Source organism: Desmodus rotundus, chromosome 5, assembly GCF_022682495.2.
Source record: "Desmodus rotundus isolate HL8 chromosome 5, HLdesRot8A.1, whole genome shotgun sequence".
NCBI lineage: Eukaryota > Metazoa > Chordata > Mammalia > Chiroptera > Phyllostomidae > Desmodus > Desmodus rotundus.
The window spans coordinates 20,994,571-21,016,636 of NC_071391.1; the positions used below are offsets into that span (position 1 = coordinate 20,994,571).

The 22,066-nt window shown below is 41.1% G+C and overlaps 1 protein-coding gene across 1 annotated transcript in view; it reads right to left on the reverse strand.

Moving 5' to 3' along the window:
• Positions 1 to 21,085, reverse strand: part of TRIM44 (tripartite motif containing 44) — a 112,774-nt gene extending 91,689 nt beyond the window's left edge. Inside the window, exon 1 of the mRNA XM_053923792.1 lies at positions 19,955 to 21,085. Coding sequence (XP_053779767.1) covers positions 19,955 to 20,629 — 675 coding nt within the window. The 5' untranslated portion in view covers positions 20,630 to 21,085. The remainder of the gene's footprint in view (positions 1 to 19,954) is intronic.
• Between the last annotated feature and the right edge of the window lie 981 nt (positions 21,086 to 22,066).

Below are 22,066 nucleotides of genomic sequence, written 5' to 3' on the forward strand. Positions count from 1 at the left end.
ACTGGCATAAAAAACAGGCTTATGGATCAATGGAAGAGAACAGAGAGCCCAGAAATCAACCCATTCCTAGATGGTCCCTTAGTATTTGACAAAGGAAACAGGTGCATACAGTGGAGTAAAGAAGTCTCTTCAATAAATGGTTCTGGGAAAATTAGACAGGAATAAGCAAAAAAAATGAAACTATACTACTAACTGACACCACATACAAGAATAAACTCAAAATGGATAAAAAAATTAAATGTAAGTCACAAAAAATAACACACCAGAAGATGGTGGCGTGGGCAGACATGGCCTGCCTCTTCGCACAACCACATCAAAGTTTACAACTAAAATAGAGAAAACCATCACTCAGATCAGTCAGAAATCAAGTTGAATGGAAGTCTGACAACTACAGAATTAAAGAAACCACATCCGTCCAGACAGGCAGGAGGGGCACAGACACAGAATGGGCTGGTACCACATCCAGCAGTGGCAGATAAAAATTCAGGAGGGATATCTCAGGACCAAGAAGTGTCAGCCCCACACCAGGCCCCCCAGCCCAGGATTTCAGTGCTAGGAAGATAATTCCCCACTTCTGGCTGCAAAAACCAGCAGGGATTGAGTAGCCAGAAGAAACTGCTAGAGCCCCAAACAGTTCCTCTTAAAGAACCCACACACAGACTCACCTACTCAGACTCACTCCCTCTGAGCTCCAGCACTGGGGTGGCTGCTTGAAAGCAACAGTGGTATAGAGGAAGAAACTGAGGTGTCTGGCATCAACGTGAGCAGAGGTTGTTGTCCCTTTTCTAAACCCTCTGCCCACAGAGCTGGCAAGCTGGTGCCCTATCTGAGATTCCATCAACCTGGCTTACACTGTTTGAGTGGTCTTGGAAATCTCTAGAGACTCTGCCCCACCCAACTTACAGGCCCACCCAAGCTGCTTTTCCATATGGATGGCTGGTCTTGGCACCTGCTTCACAACTTCCTAAATACTACCAAACAAGAAACAGCTGGCCTCAGTGAGCCCCAGACCTGGTACTAGCAGCAGCCAGCCTAGGTTCACAGCTTGGCTTCTCCTGGGAATCTCCAAACCCTGCACAAGAGTCAGCTGTCTTAAGATTGCTTTATGGCTCCTGCAGGGTGGCCCTGGGCAAAACACAGGTGGGGGCCGACCATGGTCTGCACCACCTGGGAAACTCCAGAACCAGCACACCCACTGAACAGCTACAAACCCTGTCTGAGCACCACCACCATTCCCGTGCACAGCTGTTTCCCCACAGAGGGCGGAGGTTGGTAAGTAATCACAGCCATCCTTGCAGCTGACTGGCCTAGGGAAATCCCTCCCATTGATCTGCCAACAGGAACCAAGGCTCAACTACAAAAAGAGGGTATACTCAGCCCACATGAAGGGCACACCTCGAGTACCCAGCTTGGGTGATAGGGGAGGCTATGCCACTGGGCTCTACAGGACACCTACTACATTAGGCCACACTACCAAGACATGGATGGAGTCAAAGCAGTTCTACCTAATACATAGAAACGAACACAGGGAAGCTGCCAAAAGGAGGGGACAAAGAAACATGGCCCAAATGAAAGAACAGATCAGAAGTCCACAAAAAAAAGCTAAACAAAATGGAGATAAGCAATCTATCAGATGCAGAGTTCAAAACACTGGTAATAGGGATGCTCAGGGAACTTTGTGAGGACCTCAACAACATAAAAAAGATCCAGTCAGAAGCAATGGATACACTAATTGAAATAAAGAACAATTTACAGGGAAGCAACAGTAGAGTGGATGAAGTTGAGAAGCAAATCAATGATTTGGAACAAGGAAGCAACAAAAAATGCATCAGAACAAGAAGAAAAAAAAGCTTCCAAAAAAATTAGGGTAGTATAAGCAGCCTCTGGGCAACTTCAAGAGGGCCATCATTCACATCATAGGGGTGCCAGAAGGAGAAGAAAAAGAGCAAGAAATTGGAAATCTAATCAAAGAAATAATGAAAGAAAACCTCCCTAATTTGGTGAAGGAAATAGACATGAAAATCCAGAAAGCACAGAGAATCCCAAACAAGATGGACGCAAAGAGACCCACTCCAGGACACATCATAATCAAAATGCCAAAGGTTAAAGATAAAGAGAGAATCTTAAAAGAAGCAAGAGAAAACGGTTAGTTACCTACAGGAGAGTTCCCATAAGACTGTCAGCTGATTTTTCAAAAGAAACTTTGCAGGCTAGAAGGGTTTGGCAAGAAATATTCAAAGTCATGAAAAGCAGGGACCTACAGCCAAGATTGCTCTAGCAAATATCTCATTTAGAATGGAAGGGCAGACAGATAAAGAGCTTCCCAGACAAGAAAAAACTAAAGGAGTTCAGTATAACTAAACCACTATTATATGAAATGTTAAAGGGACTTATTTAAGAAAAAGGAGAAGATCAAAACTATGAACAATAAAATGGCAAAAATGCATATCTATCAACAATTGAATTTAAAAAGCAAACAAGAAAAACAGAGACAGAATCATGGACACCGAGAGCATTTTGATGATTGCCAGATGGGAAGGGGGTTGTGGGGGAATGGGTAAAGAGGTGAGGGGATTAAGAAGTACAAGTAGGTAGTTACAGAATAGCCATGGGGATGTAAAGTACAGTATAGGAAATGGAGTAGCCAAAGAACTTACACACATGCCTCATGGACATGATCAACGGTGGGGGAATTCCCTGAGGGAATGAGGGTTGCTGGGTAGAGGGGAGGCAAAGGAGGGAAAATCAGGAAAAGTATAATAGCATTATCAATAAAATATAACTAAAATTAAAAATACACTAAAAAGGTAAGTCACAAACCCATAAAAATACTAGAAAAAACATTGGCAGTAAAATCTCAGACATCTCTGACAGCAATATTTTCCCCAATAAGTCTCCCAGGGCAAGGAAAATAAAGGAAAAACAATAAACAAATAGGACAACATCAAACTAAAAAGCTGCTGCACAGCCAAAGAAACCGTCAATTAAAAAAAAAAGGGAACCCACTATGTGGGAGAACATATTCACCTATGATATATCTGATAGGGGTTAATTTCCAAAATATATAAATAACATATACAACTCAATACCAGGAAGACAAACAATCTAAAAAACAGGCAAAGGACTCGAATAGATACTTCTCCAAAGTGGATATACAGATGGCCAATAGACAGGTGAAAAAAATTCAATGTCACTAATCATCAGAAAGATGCAAATTAAAATCACATTGATCTATCACCTCACACCTGCCAGAATGGATATCATCAATAAGTCAATAAACAACAAGAGCTGGTGAGGATGTGGAGGGAAGGGAACCCTCAGGCACTGTTGGTGGGAATGCAAACTGGTACAGCCATTGTGGAAGACAGCATGGAGTTTCCTAAAAATTTAAAAATGGAACCTCCTTTTGACCCAGGAATCCCACTTCTGGGAATATATCCGAAGGAACCCAAAACACTAATTCGAAAGAACATAAGCACCCCTATGTTCACTGCAGCATTATTTACAATCACCAAGATATGGAAGCAGCCCAAGTGTCCATCAGAAGAGGAGTGGATAAAATAACTATGGGACATTTACATAATGGAATACTACTCGGCTGTAAAAGAAAAAAAAAAGAAACTAAGTTTTACCCTTTGTGACAGTATGGATGGACCTGGAGAACATTATGCTAAGTGAAATAAGCCAGTCAGAGAAAGACAAATACCATATGATTTTACTCATGTGGAAGGTAATGAACAAACTGAACTAACAAGCAAAATAGACACAGACTCATAGACAGCAGGAAGACAACAAATGGTAGGGGTGGAGGGGTTGAGCAAAAAAGACAAAGGACTCATGGGCATGGAAAACAGTGTTGTGATTCTGGGTGGGAGGGGGTAAGGGGACTAAATGGTAATTTTAAAAAGTACAATAAAATTATTAAATAAAAATGTATTGTAAGTTAAAAATAAATAAATTTTTTAATACACAAGAAAATACATAAGAGATTTCTATAAATAAGAAGACAAGCCCAAAAGAAATCCCAACGGAGGATATGAAAATAAATATGTGAAATGGCTAATTAACATATAAAAGTTGTTTTAAAAAGCTCAAATTGCTTAATCAACAAAACATGTCTTATCCATTATACTGAAAAAAAAGTTTTGATGTGGTAATATCAAGTGATATGGGGCTCTGGGGAAACTGGGGACTTTCATATGCTGCTGATTAAAATGATAGAGCTACTTTGAAGTCACATGCCTAGCAAGTCCATTTCTCTTCCACCCTTTGAGAAACACTAGCACATGTGTCCAGAAGGCATGCACAAAAATACTCAGTGTTGCACTGTTTGTAATACTGTGAAACTGAAAACATCCTAAGCATCCGTCAATAGTGAGTGGCTAAATAAATTACAGATTTAACACACTATGAAATATGATATAGCAAATTAAAGGAATAAAGTAGACTTACACGTACCTGGATATAAGACACAATGTTGAATTAAATTTACAAAATGACACATACTATAAATATCATTTAGTTTTTTTATAAACCCACAAAACTGTTATTTTCCTGGGTGATGTACATGTACGTAAAAGACCAGAAAAGCAATGATCTGAGGGACCGGTATCAGGAATAGAAGTAGGAAGAATCTCAGACTTACCTAAGTGTATTGTCTCATTAAGATTTAATATCCAAAGGGAAGGGAGGGAGCAAGGAAGGAAAATCCTGGGGCCTCTTCTTTGAGTGCTTCTCTCCATGAGTTTGCCTAAGTATAAACACTGGACACTGTTCCCTTTGCACTGCAAACATATGAACCAGCAGGTAAAAGAGAGTTCTTAACCTGGTGCTCATGTATGGATTTCAGGCAGTTTGAAATCTCCAAAACAGTATGCCAATGTGAAATGTACATGCACTTTTCTAGGGAAAGGAATTTAGCTCTCCCTAGAGTCCCCCAAAAGTTCAACTTTCATATAATGTAAAGAGTATTGCACAAAGAAAAAGGAGATGCGGGCTCTATTCCTAGTTCTTCCACTAACTGCTGTGTGAGTGTGAATGAGTCATTTTGTATCTCTGGGTTTCTGTTTCTCAATCTGTAAATGAGGAAAATGGGACAAATCAGAACATACACATACACAGCCTGCAGAACTTTTTAGGCCTTTAGAGTGTTGTCCCACACAGCATACTGGCAATTTTTTAATTAGTTGCTAATTCAAAAATCAGGAAATATGACATAATAAAAATTTCTAGCTTCGTTTGAAAATCTGAAGGTATGATTGTACTGGGTTCCCATTCCCACATAGCAGCAATTAGCTGAAGCTGAATAGCAACTACCCACTTTAGGCAAGGTAAGCTCTCTCCAGTTTGCCATAGTAACTCTGGCTTGCTTCTCTCATTTACATCACCTCTCTTGTCCCTACAGACACCTAAAGTTGCTACCCCTGGAAGCAACTCTCTCTGAAGGGTTGCTTAATGACATATACTATTTTTTTTTTTAAGCCTCTAAGGGTGCTTGTTTGAACACCAAGAAAGTTGAGATGTCTTTCTTCATAGAGTTTCAAAATACTTCATAAACACATGCCCATCATTCACCCCAAAATACAGAAATAAAATAGCTCATTCTAATGTACGCAACCTTTGAAAATGAACAAGAGGCAGAAACAAAGGTGGAGTATGGTAGGTACAAGTGGTATCAGAACAAGAAGTATTTTTTGACAACCAGTCTCTGTACTTTTATGGGAGTCAGTCAGCTGAGCACTGAAAGAAAAATCATGTATCAGTAGAAATGTAAATGAAAGCCACTTAAATATCCTCAGGTGGCTCCTAAGTATTGAATTCTATATTACAAAGAATCAGAAGATGCTGAGTTCAGAAAAAAAATTGGCTGCCTGTTTGTTTTTTTTTTCTTTCTATCCCACTGGCCTTGTGTTGGTACTGTGCTTTAAAAAAAAAAAAAAATCAACCCGACTTTCTGTCATTTTTACAAACAGGTTTTGTTTGGGAGAAACAGTGGAAAAGGATTATGAGACACAATATATAAGCAGTCTTCCTAAAAAAATCAAATCAGAAAGCAAAGCCTTATCAAAAGGAAACAGAACTAAATTTTAGTATTACCATGCCACGTGCAAAAATTCTTTACCATCTTCTTCACATTATTTGATTTTCCAACTTCAGATCCACTCATACGTTAGGCAACCATCTTTACATAATTGCTCAGATGCAAAATCACTTTTGGGCCTGAGAAAACTCATTACCTGACTCTAAAAGATGTGCCATCTCCAACCACTCTTCGCCCTCTCCACTGCTGCCCAGGGCAAGCAGCAGCGCTGCTCCCACTCTTGCTACCCTACAGTCCGTTCTCCCAAAGGAACCAGAGTGAAATTTTAAGAACATGTATCAGATCACTCATTCCTGTGCTTCAACAGTCTATAGCTACCGGAAGTAAAATCCCAAATCCTATCATGGCCTACTTGGTTACCTGACTTCCTCTATTCCTCCTCCAGCCATCCTTTATATCCCTCAGAAAGCTTGTCCCATCTCAGAGCCTCCACACTTGATATTTCTTCCCCTGGGACCACTATGCTCTCAGATCTTCCCATCATTGGCTCTAACTATACCAAGGTCACTTCCTCAAAAAAGTCCTTCTCAGACCCTTAAAAAGACTCCCTCCCATTTCCCCATCCCAGTCACTCTCTTTCTCCTTCACCTAGTCTGTTATTCATAATACTCATCCTTGTGCTTTTTTAAAGAGACTTTTTGTAAGAGTTTATTTGAGCCAAACTGATGACAATGGCCAGGAATCAAGGTATCAAAAGCCTTCATAGGACTTATCCATCCTTTTTGAAATATCATGTACTGTTTTACTTGCTTACATCTATTTTGCTCATACAATATAAGCTCCATGAGACCAGGGACTTAGAATTGTTCACTGTTAAATTTCCTACTTCCCCAAACACTTCATCTAATTGAACAGATCAAAGTAAAAACAATTATGTCACCAACCTCAAACATTATATAAAAATATCTTAATAAATACCCTACCTCAAAGAATTATAAAAAATTTAATGAGATAATATGTAGGCTTACAGTATAGAACCTGACACATAATAAGTTCTCAATAAATTATAGTTATCATTGCTGTTATTATTAATTGAATGACAATATACTGGGTGACTGACTACTTACTAAGTATCAAGCACTGAGCTAGAGAAGTGCTGAATGGAAAAAATTAACAAAACAATCTGTTACTAATCAAATACTCTGTAAAATATCCAGGAAGAAAACTTCAAATAGAAGGAATAGTTTTAGAATATTCAGAAAGTATGTATCTATTAAATACTTTCATAGAGCGCGGACCGGTGAGGCTCAGTGGGTTGAGCATCCTCCTACAAAGCAAAAGGTTGCCAGTTTGATTTCTGGTCAGGGCCAGTTTGATTTGCCTGGGGTGCGGGCTTGTCCTCAGCTGGAGCATGTACGAGAAGCAACTGGTCGATGTTTCTCCTCCTCTCTTTCTCCCTTCCCTTCTCTCTAAAAATAAATAAAATCTTTAAAAAACACCTTCATGCAGATAGTAAACAGCAGGAAAGTGTATGTACAATTTAGAGAGGCTAAATGTAAGTGGGGGTAATTAAGGATAGAAGCAAAATGGGATGGTGGAAAGAAAATGTACTTTGGGATCAGTCCTACATTCATATCCTAGTCCTTCCACTTATTAGCTAAGTGACCATCCGCAAATCTCAACCTCTTTGAGTATCACTTTCCTCATCCGTAAAACAAGAATCATAATAACACAGCTGATTGTGAGAGTTGTATTGAGATCATTTGAAAAAATAAAGGAAAAGCACCTGACCTGAAACCAATCAATAATTATTATTAGTCTTCTCATCTCTGGAAAGAACCTCACAATTCAACAGCAGGCAAGAGTTTCCTGGCTCTTAGTTTCATAACCGCAGTTGAAGGTTAGCATTTGCATTCTTCACACACACGAAGTCAGAGTCTACCACTCAACACAAGTTACACCCTGCCAGGGTTCACAGAGCCTCAAATACAGAGAGGAGAACAGTAGGGATGCCTATAACATTTCTCCCATGATTGCCTACTGCAAAAATATGGAGGCAATTTGCTAACCAGAAAGTAAAGAGAATATTGCCCCTGCCTCCCCTCTGCTTCCAGAAAAATTTCCAACAGTTCAGAATGTAAAACAGAATTTAAAGACTTGTGAACATAAAATTAGGCCTATCAGCTGTGTTTTGGTTAGCTAGTGCATAATGCACCAGCAGGACACTAAAATATACAAGAGCCTCTTCTCTGAAGACAAGCTTTTCACCAGCCTATCTACCCACCAGAGTAGAGAAGGCAGAAGGAGCAGAAGGAGAGGGGGCTGAACAGTTTTCATCCGAAGAAACTTGGTATCCAGAACTTCTACTGCTGCCAGACTAACTGTTCTGGCATTGAACTCAGAATAGAACCTCAGATGGCTCTGTAACAGTAATAAGAATAAGAGCAACCAAGTGCTGAGGGCTTATTATATCCCAAGCATTGTGCTCTTTATGTGTGTGATCTTGTTTGTTCCCCACTATCACCTAATTAGGAGAAACAATTATTAAAGCCATGTTACAGACGAGGAAACCAAAAACTCAGACAGGCTGAGTAAATTATCCAACATGACACAGCTAATAAGTAGCAGAGCCAGGACTCAAACCCAAGACTGCCAATTAAAGCAAGACTGCTTGGTCATTCATATTCATTCTCCCATTTTTCCTTAGTAATAGATCCTGGCTTTTAGCTAGCTACACTGTGGCCTGCAGAAAAGACTTTCCAGCTCCCCTTGCAACTAGATAAGGCCCTGGTACTTAATTGGGGCCAATGAAACAAGCAGCAATGTGTGCAACTTCCTGAGGGTTCTCTTAAAATAGAGGGGCGTGCCCTTCTTCATTTCCAATGCTAGCTATCCTGAACGCGAATGTGCTAGATGGACCTCCAGCAGCCAGCTTGGTCCCCGACAAGGATTACACTCTAAGAATGCCAGAGTGGAGCTTGAAAGAGCCTAGATTCTTGATAGCCTCACAGCTCCTCTATACCAGCCTTAGACTGCCCACATCCAGACTTCTTTTATGCAAGAGAGAGATAAACACCTATCTTGTTTGGTTGCTGTCATTTTGGATTTTTCCAAATTATTTCATTATTTTAGAAGCAGGTGAACTTAATGTAAACATCGATATACTAAATCACTATGCAGTGTCTCCTTCACTTCTTCACTGTTGCTCTGGAATTAGATGAGAATACCCTTCATATCATAAATACACCAAATATTGCATGTATATCTACTATCCAACAGGCCCTGTGCTAGGTGTTGGAAACACAAAGATGAGTGACATATAGCCCTAACCCTAGAAGAATTTATAATCCACGTAGGACACAGACATAGAAAGTAACAACATTGATAGTACACTGTATTTAGTGCTACAATAAATGTACAAAAGCTGTTGTTAGGGGAATACAGAGGAAGGTTAACTAACAGTCTGTATCTACCTAGTAAAATCCATCCATCTTCCAAGGCCCACCTCTAACACCATCACTTTCAAGAAATCTTCCCTGATTCCATACCTCCAGCAGAAATTAATTTCCCTGTTCTCTGAGCCCCTGTAACATACTGTTTGTACCTCTCCTATCTTTCCTATTAGACTATAAGCTTCCTGATGTCAGGAACCACTTATTATTCTTCTCAATAGGTCATACAGCTCACTATAAGTACTCAAAGATTACTCAGATAAATAAAATTTACTTAAAAAATACCCATCTTTGACACTAAGATTAACTATAGGCTATAGTTTAATATATTACAATGAATGTTTTTCTCCAATGTTCTATTTAAAAGCAGAATACTCTGCCAGCTGATTAAAAAAAAAAAAACTCATCTAAAACTTAACTAAACACATCTGAAGTGAGTTTTATAGTTAAATGTTCAACAAGAATAATTAGCACATTATAATGTACATCCGAGTCACTGCCCATATGTTTGATTGCCACAAATTATGGATTGAGCCTTTGGTATATTTGCAGAATTTTGTTTGTTTGGTTTTATTTATTTATTTTCATTGCCTTTAGAGAGAGAAAAAGGGAGGGGGTGGGGAGAGAGAAAGAAATATCAATGTGAGAAAGAAACATTGATTGGTTGCCTTCTTGTACATGCCCCAACTGAGGGTTGAACCCACAACCTGATTATGTGCCCTGCCTGGGAATTGAACCCATGACCTTTTGGTCTACAGGACAACACTCCAACCAACTGAGCCACAGTGGTCAGGGTTGGTTTTATTTATTGATTGATTCATTTCTGACATCTGAAAAGGGCATCAACATTGATTTTTCCTGATACCATGCTGACTTGACCCCTATCATAGTGGTACACACCCCCTCCCCAAAATACACATACCAAGGATTTAAGTCTCCCAGGGCCAGAATTCTGTGTTTCTCACCCCACTGTCACCTCTACCCCACATATCAAGACTAAAGTTTTTGTTCTACCCATTCTTTGTCTGTATCTATCCCCTCTTCTGAGAGATCCACGAGCATCCTTCCTGCCACATAACACGTTTAGCCCCTGGCTCTGGATATTAAAACAACCAACAGGAACAGGAGGATGAAACCGAGCTGCTCATCCTGGACTAAAGTAACTTCAAGCAGAAGGCACACTGCACTGATGCAGATCAATCTGACTTCTCAGTCTTGAGTCAAATGCAAGGGAAAAGATGAGTATACTAATGAACAGGCAGGGCAGCTTCCGTGTCATGGGCTGTGGTCAAAAAAGGCTGGTGCCACAGACATATAGTCCTCAAAGGGGATAAGCCTATGGCATCAGCAACCTTACCCTGAAAAGCAATTGTCTAATAGTATAAAATATCTATTAACCCATTCTAGTTTAAATGAAAGGTCAGGGAAGAGCAAAAGAGGGCACAGGATTCTTGGGGGAGAGAGCCCAGAAAGCTTAGATTTTTTTCTCTTGAGTCAGCTGTTAAGAAACCTTGGCTAAGCTCTGCCACGTCCCAACTGTATGACCCTACTTCAACTATTTGATCCCTCTATGCCTCTGTTTCCTCCTTTTGTAAAAGAGATAATAAAATGTATCTGTAGTGTTATTACGAAGATCAAATGAGTTAATATAAGTGCAGAGTACTTAGAACAGTACCTGGCAGGCACACAGTATTATATGAGTGCTAGGTATTAATATGACTAAATCATTTTTCAAGAATCAGGCTGCACTCAAAAGTTGACCTGTGAATAAAGGAAGGGCAAGGAGACATTTTCCAGTCTAGAGCATGAGACAGTACATGATCCCTGCTCATGTGACACTGCAGAAGAGGGTCATAGATAGAAACTGCCAGAGAACTTTCTGCTCTCTATCTCCAAGATCCCCTGTCTTCTGTTTATCAACAGTAATGCCATCTTGTTAATATGTACCCTTAACTGTGTGATCTTCCTTCCCAAACCCAGTAACTCCAATCTAATCTTGAGATGCATATGAGGCAAATCCCTATAGGACATTTTACAAAATATACCTGACCATCCCCAGAGATTTTGATTTGATTTCATTGGCTGGGGTGGGGCCAATCACAGGTCTTTTCTAAAGAATCCCCCCCACACACACACACACAAGGTAATTTAAAATGTGGCACCTGGGTGAGAAACACAACTCACTCACTCCTTACTCCTTTCACTCCACTCTACTCCATGACCTTTTCGCTGTCCCTCAACACCCCAAGTTCGCCTTTCCCTTAAAGCCTATGCATTCACCATTCTTTCGGCCTTAACCATGCTTCTCCCAGACGTTTTTTTAATTCTTAAGATTATTAAATGTAATTTTCATAATGAAGACAGTGGCAAGAGTCCATGCCCTTAACAGGACACAGTTAGATGGCTTTTCCCCTCCACTTAACCCCACAAAAGCCCTCCAGGCTCCCATTAATGAAGCTCTGTCACCATGAATGCTGATCCCCTGAAAAAAATGAGCTGTTGTAAAAGGGATCTCTGTAAGCTCACATTCTCTCCACAGAGCAGTATTTTCACCTGTGCTAACAGCACATTACAACTGCTAGCACTATGTTACTCCTCTTACCTCAACAGCCAGCTAATCCCTTTATGAACAGCTGTATGAATCAAACCAACAGTCTCTGCTAAGAATCATTGGACTTTGCACAAGCAGCACTGAATAGTAACACAATAGGAGGGTTCCTAGCTCTTTGCAATACCTCATCATTCATGTCTTTGCCCAAATGTCAGATACCAGAAATGCCTCCCATGACTACCTTATCAAAAAGTAGTCCTCTCCTGCCATACCACTTGCTCTTTCATTACTATGAATCACTTTTTTCATAGTACATACTGCCATCCAAAATATCTCTACCTTTCTCCCCAGCCAGAAGGCAAACTGCATGAAAGCTAGCGCCCGGTATGTCCTCACTGCATACTTCTAAGACTTACTACAGGTTAAGAAAACACATTTTGAAGGGCAGACGGAGATGGGGAATCCCAGAACTGCAGGCCTCACGTAAACTTTGCACAGAACCATTTTGGGTGGCTGCACCTGACACCAAGCCATTCCCTATACCATCCCCATTCCCTATACAAAAGTCTTACAGCTTTTGTCTTATGTTATACAAGCAAATAAGACCCTAAATGAACCGCTGCGTTGCCAGTGCTTCACAGTTTTATTAGAAGGTGCCCCAAAGCCTTTCGGACAAGAATAAAGAAATAACTAGTTACAATTCCCGCAGACCCTCAACCTTCTGCCTCCCTACCAGAGCAGCTCCTTATGAGCTGTCTAGAGATCCAGAGCCACTGACCTCTGTGGGATACCGCAGTGGCAGACGTCCACCTCCAGCCCCGCCGCAGTCACAGCTGCTCTGAGCACAGGCTTATATCCTTCAAACCACCCTGCTACCAGTGCCCCTCACCAGCGTCCCCCTGCCGTTGTTCCCGGTATCACTTAAGCAAACATTCTTCTCCCCAAATACCAATCTTAAAGGCACAATCTCAAGGGCAAGGCATGTGGCTTCAAAACCTTTGGGTCTGTCCATAACAAGGCCATGTGAAGAATCCAAAGATACTCATAGGTATCGGCTGAACTCTACCAACCCTTCGCCCTTTGCCATTTTGTAAGACTCCACCTTTTCTTCAGGTGATCAGAGAGTGAGCTAGACAAGGGCTTTTCAAACCCCAGCACAGGACCCATTAGTGTGCAACGGTATCAGTTTAGTGGGAGAATCCAGACATTTTTCTTGAACGGAATAGAACAGAAACAGAACACACGATATGCATTAAGGTAAACAGTGTTCCATTTGAGTTACGGGTGTGTCTGTGTGTGTAAACAAGGTCACAATGTAAAATATTTTCCCCTACTGCAGGTTATGTTCAAAATATTTTTTAAACTACTGGTCTACAGTTCTAAGTATACCTAACTGCACTTTTACTGTTCAACAAAAATGATTCATTAAATGTAACTATGAATGAAAAGTCCCTTAACATAAGAATTTTTTTCCTTTTTATTGACTTTATTGGGGTGACACTGGTTAACAAAATTATACAGTTTCCGGTGCACAGTTCCACAGCACATCACCTGCACACTATATTGTGAGTTCACCACCCCAGGTCAAGTCTCCTTCCATCACCATTTATCCCCGCATACCCTCCACCTCCTCCCACCCCTCCTCTCCCTGGCAATCACCATGCTGTTGTCCGTATCCATGAGTTTCTCCTTCTTTTTCTTTTTTGCTCAACCCCTCCACAGTCCCCAGCCCCCCATAAGGATTTTCATATTAATAAATCTATAAACCTGATCAAGCTCCTTTGTCAGGCCCAGTGACCAATCTTCCAGCTCAGAGATTATGGTCACAGTAAAGGAAATCTGCGTATCTGAGATGAGATGTTATGACCCAGATGAGCAGTCATAATTTGGGCTGTGTAACTATATTTCTATGATAAAGCTGGAGCACAGGCTCAATTCAAAATACTTTTGAGACAAAATCTGATGGGGCCAAATGGGAAAGGTCACTGGTTTGATTCCTGGTCAGGGCACACACCTGGGTTACCGGTGCAGTCCCAGGTCATGACACGTGAGAGAGGTGTCCAATCGATGTTTCTCTCTCACAACAGTGCTTCTTTCCCTCTCTTTCTCTCTCCCTTCCCCCTCTCTAAAATAAAGAAAGAAATAAAGAAATAAAGTTTAAAAGTCACTTCAGTAACTAAGTGTTAACCTTGTCCCTTCAAGGTGTTCACCTTACTTTTTTTGGCCTAGCCTTTACATTGCCTCTGCCCTAATCCCCTCTTGCTGTACAGTCACCCTGGTTTTCTGCCCATTCTGGCTTACTCGGAAATTTGCTTTAAGTATCAGCATCCCTTGGCAACAATTTGGCCCTCACTACCTCCAATGCCACCCACTCACAGCCTGGGGCACTGAGGGATCAAACATATACTGTACAAACTCAACTCTACACTTGTATGTTTAACTAGACTCCTCATAATAATATAAACAATGGCTAACATTTATTGAACACTTACAATGTCTTAAACATTGTTAAGCATCTTATCACAAACTAAGTCATTTATTCTTACACAATTTTATTTTATTACTTAAAATTATATCGACTTTAGAGATATGGAAACAAGTCCAAACTGTTGCATAACTTGCTCAAGGTCAAAAAGTAAGTGGCAGAGCTAGGATACTTCCTATCTCACTTTAATCCTACACTGTGTTTTATTGTTTATTATAGCACTTATTACATGGTTATTTGCTTATTTGTTCTTCTCTATTTCCTTATAATGTAATGTAAGCTCCAGTCAAAGGAGGGACTTTTCCCATTTTGTTCACTGCTATATCCCCAAAGCTTTGAAAGCACTGGCCCTTGGGGATGCACAGACAGTACTTGCTGAATGAACCAACGAACACGTGAATGCAGTGTAACAAACTCTCATCATCAGCATGCCCAACCACTTTTAATATCCCAAGAGACGTACCCTCTTGCCAGTAAGCAAATGCACATTGCCCTCGGAACATCTGAAACCAGAGGTGAACTGAAACTAATTAAAGCTGCAACCAAGCTCTAGCTAAGCGCAAATCATTACTGGGACAAAAACTCAGCCTCTCATCCTAGCTACCAAACAGAGCAAATGGCATGCCCTTTCTGAGGGAGAAAAATATTACTCTAGTGTCTACTATTCTTTTAAACAAATATCTAGCAGGATGAAGGATTGAGATTTAAAAAAAATGAAAACATGACACAGTCAAGAATCAGACCCCTCAAAAATGCACAAAAACAAATCTTTAAAAAGTAACAAATAGGCACTCTGGAGTTGAAAACACAGTGTCATAAATTAAGAATTTAATGAATGACACACAATGGAGTATTTGCAGCTATAAAATAAATTTTAAAGTAAACAAATAGACCTATGGAGCTATTTCCAAGACATACTGCTAATTTAAAAATGCAATGCACAGAAGAGAATTTATATTGCCCAAAAGCCTATAATTCGTTTCACCATGAAAACATCAGATGAATACAAACTGAGAGAATTCTACAAAACACCCGACTAGCACTCCTCAAAACTATCAAGGTCATCATAAATTAGAAAAAGTAACATGGCCATAGGATCCTGGTACCAGAGTCATCAGAGCAAAAACTGGTGAAATTCTAATAAAGTCTACAGTTTAGTTAGTAATACTGTTCCAATGTTAAGATAAGCAGAGTAAAAAGTAAGCAGCTTTTAAACTCAGGAAGCTTGCTGACTGGAAGAAACTGGGCTATGTACTTAGTTGATTAGGGATCAACAATGAGAAGGCAGGAGGGGAGAAGGTGACAGAAACAAAGCCTGCGGCATGCTCAGAGTGGGACATTTAAAGGAGATCCTTTCCATACAGACTTGGGATCTTCCCGCCCCCGCCAGGGAGTAAAATCTCAGCGTAAAGGCAAACTGAAGTAACCTTGTCACTACCTCACCCTCCAAAGGGGACCATGGGGAGTGTTGCTTTGGAACTGAACAAAGTGGGTTGAAAGGGGTGGCTTGGGGTGGGATAAAAAATTCTTTAAGAGGTTATAAACTTGGGAAGACAATTGCTGAAAATTTGGTCTCGAACAATGAATTTAGTTTAAGGAGGTTCTAAACAAGTTGTACTTTTAGGCATTAGCAGAAGCAAACTGAAATCCTCTTTCAAAGAATACAGTTCCACGCCAAGACTTGGGAAATCCCCACAAATAATTTTTTAAAGGCAATGAGAAGCTATGCAGTCAAACATAATGAACAAAAGGAAGTAAAGAAACCCCTGAAAAACACCATCAAAACAATAGCAGAGAGAGTTCCACACAGTCTTCACATACTGGAATTATCAGAGGCAGGTTGTAAGTGAATATGCTTACTCTTCATAAAGGAATAAAGAGGACAGCGGCAGTATGAACAAAAGATATTTACAGGATATGATTCACAAATTTATACTAATACATTTGAAAATTTAAGCAAAATAAACTTCTGGGAAAATAACGTAACAAAATCGAGTTAAGCAAAACAGACAATTTTGACAGAACTATAATCATTAAATTGAATCCAGAAATATAGCCAGAAATACTATACAAAACAAAATAAAATTCCCTCTTCTGCCCACCTCCCTTCCATCTCTCCCCCATCTTTCAAGTCTGGAAGGCTTTCATGGTCAGCTCTATCAATCATTCTGGGAAGAAATATTCCAATCTCATATAAACACTTCCAGAGCATTAAAATAGAAAGAAAAAGAAAATATGTGAGAAGCAAACAACTGAACTCATACTATGAAGTCAACACAACCTTGACAGAAAACCTCATGAGGACAGTCCAAGAAAGGAAATTTATGAGCTAATTTGTAAATATAAATATAAATATATTTAGAAACCCATAAATATAAATTAAAAACCTACATAAGTTATTAATAAACCAAATTCAAAAATATAAGGATACTTCATCATGACCAAGTTGGGTTTATCCTGGAAACACAAGGTTGCTTTAACTGTACAATATAATAATAATGACACAAAGGGACAGAAATGAGACCATATATATGAACATACCTGTATTTGCTAAAAGAAGCACTTGGAGGATAAGCAAAAACACAGGTGAAAGGGGCAAAGGTGAAAGAGAGGCTTTTGAGACACGTGAACATATTAGTGACTTTTAAATTTAATTTAAAAAGTAAATCAATTAATGTAATCACATTAACATAGTAAGAATAAAATCACACAAACAGGTTGATACAGAAAAAGCATTTGATAAAATTTAGTCTCCATTCAATATAAAGAAAACTCTAAATATTGAATATACTAGGACTAGAAGGGAACTCTCTTAATCAGATAAAATATACCTATAAAAAAAGAAGCAAACTACTATCGCATTATCTGAGAAATGTTGTAAATAACCCCTCAATTAGGAACAAGGCCAGGATACCCACTATTACTTCTATTACACATTATACTTGAGGTTCTATCTGAGGTAGTAAGGCAATAAAAAAGCCAGTAACAGTTATAAGGATTGAAAAGAAATGAAAATTGTCCTCTTTTGCAGATAATATTATCATGTATGTAGAATGAACCTATAGATTACTAGAATATGTAAAGGAATTTAGAAGATAATATACAAAAATTAATCATATTCCTAAATATGCAATTAGAAAACAAAAATTAAAAACCTTTTTTACAACACTGTAAAATTTAAGTATCCAGGAATAAATTTCACAATATTGTACAAGATCTTTCAGAAAAAAATTATAAAACTTTATTGTAAGGCAATAAAAAGACCTAAATAAACGGTTCATGCTGGAATATTATTCACATATTGGTTTATAAATTCAGTACAATACAGAAAATGTCTTGCAGGCTTATTTTATATAAATTAATAGTCTGAGTCTAAGAAACGTACATGGCCAAGACTGGCTGAGACGCTCTCCTAGAAGAACAAAGTGGAAGAACTTGCTCTACCACACGAAGACATGTTATAAAGCTATAGAAACTGAGAAAAGCATGTTGTTCACACGGGGACATACTAATAGATCAATAGGACAGAATAAAAAAGCCAAGAAACACATTCACACACATATGGGCCCTTGATAAATGACAGGTGGCAACTGGCTATCTGTATGGAGGGGAAAATGAAATTGAGCCCCTACCTCATCTATACAAAAATCAATACTAAGTTGAACAACACACAAAAAGCACTAATAAGAAAGGAAATTCTTGATAAGTTCTATTACATTAAAATGAAGAACTTCACTCAAAGCACAAATTTCTAAAAAGAGAAAGAGAAAATAGAGTAGATGATACTCGCAACCCATATAAACAACAAAGAAGTCAGAAATAAATATATAAAAGCTCCTATAAATTAATGAGAAAAAGATAGACAACCCAATAGAAAAGTAAGCAAAAGACCTGAATGGGCACTTGAAAAGAAGAAATACAAGATACTCAAAGTTGTCAGTAACCAGAGGAATGCAAATTTAAACCACAAGAAGATGTCATTATTCACAAGACTGACAAAAGTTAAAGATTCTGTAATAGCAAGTCTTGGTGAAGATACAGAACAAGAGCTCCCAAACACTCTTCATGGCAAAGCAAATTGGTACAACCACTTTGGAAAATAGTTGGCAGCACCTGCTAATATTAGATATTCATAGTCTATGACCCAAAAATTGCACTCTTCGGTTTATAATTTCACTTAAATGTATGTAGATGTGCATTGGAAGACATGAACAAGAATGTTGATACCAACATTTTTAAATAATAGTCAGAAACTCCAGAATCTGGGGATCAAATAGTCATTATCGACAGAACGATTAACTCGTGGCATATTCAAAGATGAAATTCTACACAATGAAAATGAACAAACCACAGCCACCCACCAGATGAATCTCACAAACACGATGTTGAAAAAAAGGAAGTAACCCCCCCAAATGCATGATAACAATATGACACCAATTTGCCACGTTCAAGTAAGTTTAGGAATGCATACGTATGTGGTAAAGTATAAAGATAAGCAGGCAGATTATCACTGCAAAAGTCAGGACAATTGTTACTTAAGGGGAAGGGAGATGGTTACAACTAGAAAAGGGCACGGGGCTTTACTGCTCTACTTAATGAGTGGAGGTTGCATCAGTATTTGCTTTGTAATTACTTGTTAGCCTGTACCTATATTTTTACACATTTTGTGTATTTTACAATAAAAAGGGAAAATCTTAATAGAGGGATTTTCATTATCAAAGTATGTGTTATCTCAGTGCCAGCAACTGCAAGGTTACTTGTGGAATCAAAAGGGGTCATAAGATGCCAACGTTCACCAACGGAACTCATCGGCGAATAAACTGATCTCCACTCCTCCCTGGTTAATGCCGGCAGTTTCTCTCACTGAGTGTATATGTACATCCACAGTTCACATAAAAGGTAAGTCATCTGCAAATTCATTCATTCAACAAACAGGTATTAACGTCTACTACCTACTTTCCAAACACTGTTCTAGGGGACCAGCAAGTCCCTCTTACAAAGGCTGGAGGACTGGGGACCTCCACTCCCATCCCAATTTTGCCTCCACCTGCTCGTAAGAGCCTGCCTTTATCAAGGGCCCTAAGTCAAGGCTCGAGTCTCTATGATGGTGCTGCTGTGGGAATCGGCAAGTGGGGTCAGAACTCCCAAGAAATGCTTTATTTCGGATGCAGAGATCAGAGGCTTGCAATTCTCCAGGCACTGTCTACTGGATCTCGTGTACACGTGTTTTTATTGGGTCGGAGTTCAGAACTTTCACGTGACTCTCTGAGGTCAACCAAAAAGGTGAATAAGCCCTGCTCCCAACAAGCTGAGTAACGAGCTTCTTAGGGACATGAGGAAAGTGAGCGTGGCCACAACCACGCCACCTGGGTCAAAACCCAGGTGTCCTGACCTCTAGGCCTACGTTCTGAATGCCCCATACTTACTCTTAGCTCTTCGAAGGCTTCGTCTAAGGTGGAGAGTTGGTGGCCCTGGTGAGCCCCAATGACTGGACACAGGACACAGATGAGCTGCTTATCTTCCTGGCAATAGGTGCTCAAATCGAGCCCATGGTCCGGGCACTTCCTCTTGGCCACTCTCTCTGCTTCCATTTCTATTTCTGGGTCAAATTCACTTTCTGCCTCGGTTTCTCCCTCGGCCTCAGATTCTCCATCTTCATGGTTGTCTTCCTCCGCCTCGCTCTCTTGCTCATCCTCCATTTCTTCCTCACTGTCTTCTTCGCTCTCCTCGTCGCTCTCCTCCTCACTCTCTTCCTCGGTCTCGCTCTCTTCTTCGGACTCACTGTCTGCCTCGGACTCCTCGCTCTGCTCTCCCGCCTCGCTCTCTACGTCTCTCTCTCGCCCCACCTCGGCCTCCACGCCTTCCTTCCCATCGCCTTCCTCCTGGACTCGGGAGGTCCAGGCCTGGGCAGCGCCGTGGACGTACTCGGCCAGGTGGTGCCCGGGGAACTTCTGCCGGTGCCCCTCCGCGTGGCGGCGGCAGTAGCAGAAGCCGCATTCCCGGCACACTTCCTCCGCCCCGGGAGCCTCGTCTGGCTCGCACTGGTCACACGTGCCGTCGTGCGGCAGCTCCTCCAAGGCCGCGCCCCCTCCCGAGGCCATGTGAGTGCGGGGGCGAGGCCCGGGTCGTGGGGCCTCGGAGCTCGCCGCCTGGCCTTCGCGGCCACCTCACGTCTTCCTCCCGACCTGGTCCTGTCCCGGGAGTCGCCGCCCGCTCGGGCGTGCGGCGGGTCGGTGCCGCCTGCGCGTTGCAGCCCCCGCCCAGCCGAGGAGCAGGGGGCCTTCCCGCCGGCTCAGGGCTCTGCGCCCGCCGCGCTTCCTCGGGCGGCCGGCACTTCCGGCGTGGCGGCCCCTCGCCTCCGTCGGCCCCCACGCCGCACTACCAGCTCGGCCTCTAGCTACCCCGGCGAGATCGCGCCGCCCCGGTTCCACTTTCCCTTTCCCTGTCAGGCGGGCTCCTTTCACTTCCTGAGTCACTTAAAGTGGCAATGGCCCTATTCTGCGACTCCCGCGGGGGCTCCGCATCCCCGGAAGGGGGGGATGATGGATAAGGCCTTCCTCTCACTCCCTCTGCAGGAATTGGGCCCCGCCTACCCCAGTTCCTCCCCAGAGGTGTCAACCTCACTTGTCAAGGCCACTTGACAGGTGTACGTGTGTATTTCAGTCTCCTTCCCAGTTGTCACCGATTCCCTCCCCCCATCCCCCCAAGTCCCTGCTGCTGCGTGCTGTGGAAGGTGCCAGGACGGAGTGTTGTTTACCAGAATGAACCCGAGCACCTGGGATTTCCAGAGGGCCCTGGGAGGGATTCTGTTTGTTCTCCTAGGCTCAGGGAATCAGCTTGAGCAAACAGACATGTTCGATCCAAAGCAATACTATACTTTGTCTATTTACAAAGTCTATTTGCATTCCTGCCTCCAAGGGGCTCAGAACCTATAGGGTGACAACCTTTGTACCTTTTTTTCTGAGAGCCTGCCGTGGGTTTGGCTGAGATGTCAGGTGAGGGAGCTGGAGAGAGAGTATTGATCAAACGAGAGTTCCGGTGTGCAGTCATTTTCCCTTATGTAAGGAGACTTATGTTTAAGTTCAGATTGGGTTCCAAAGAGAGGATGGGGACTGTTATTTATTAACCAATACTAAAGTGCCAAGAACTGAGCTAGATCTGTTTGTGGCTCTTTACAAGTGGGTTTTGGAAATCCACTGCCCAAAGGCTCCCAAATCTTGATACTACAACTTGCTGGCTTTGTGAGCATGGAGAATTTAACTGATCTTTCTGTTTTCCGCTTTTAAAAAAAGTATGTATGTAAAGTGGAAATCATGGTAATACCTATTTCTTGAGGCTGTTTTGTGAATGAAATGTGAAGGTGCTTGCCTTGTAGAAGTATTCACTACTCTTTAACTATTACTATTGGTGCAGATTATATTTAATGGACATAATGACCCTTTGAAAGGTTTTAAACATTTTTTTAAACACATTAAGCATTTTTTGGCTGGCTGCTGGTAGTGTAATCAACCCCCCCCCACCTCTACCCCATATCTGTG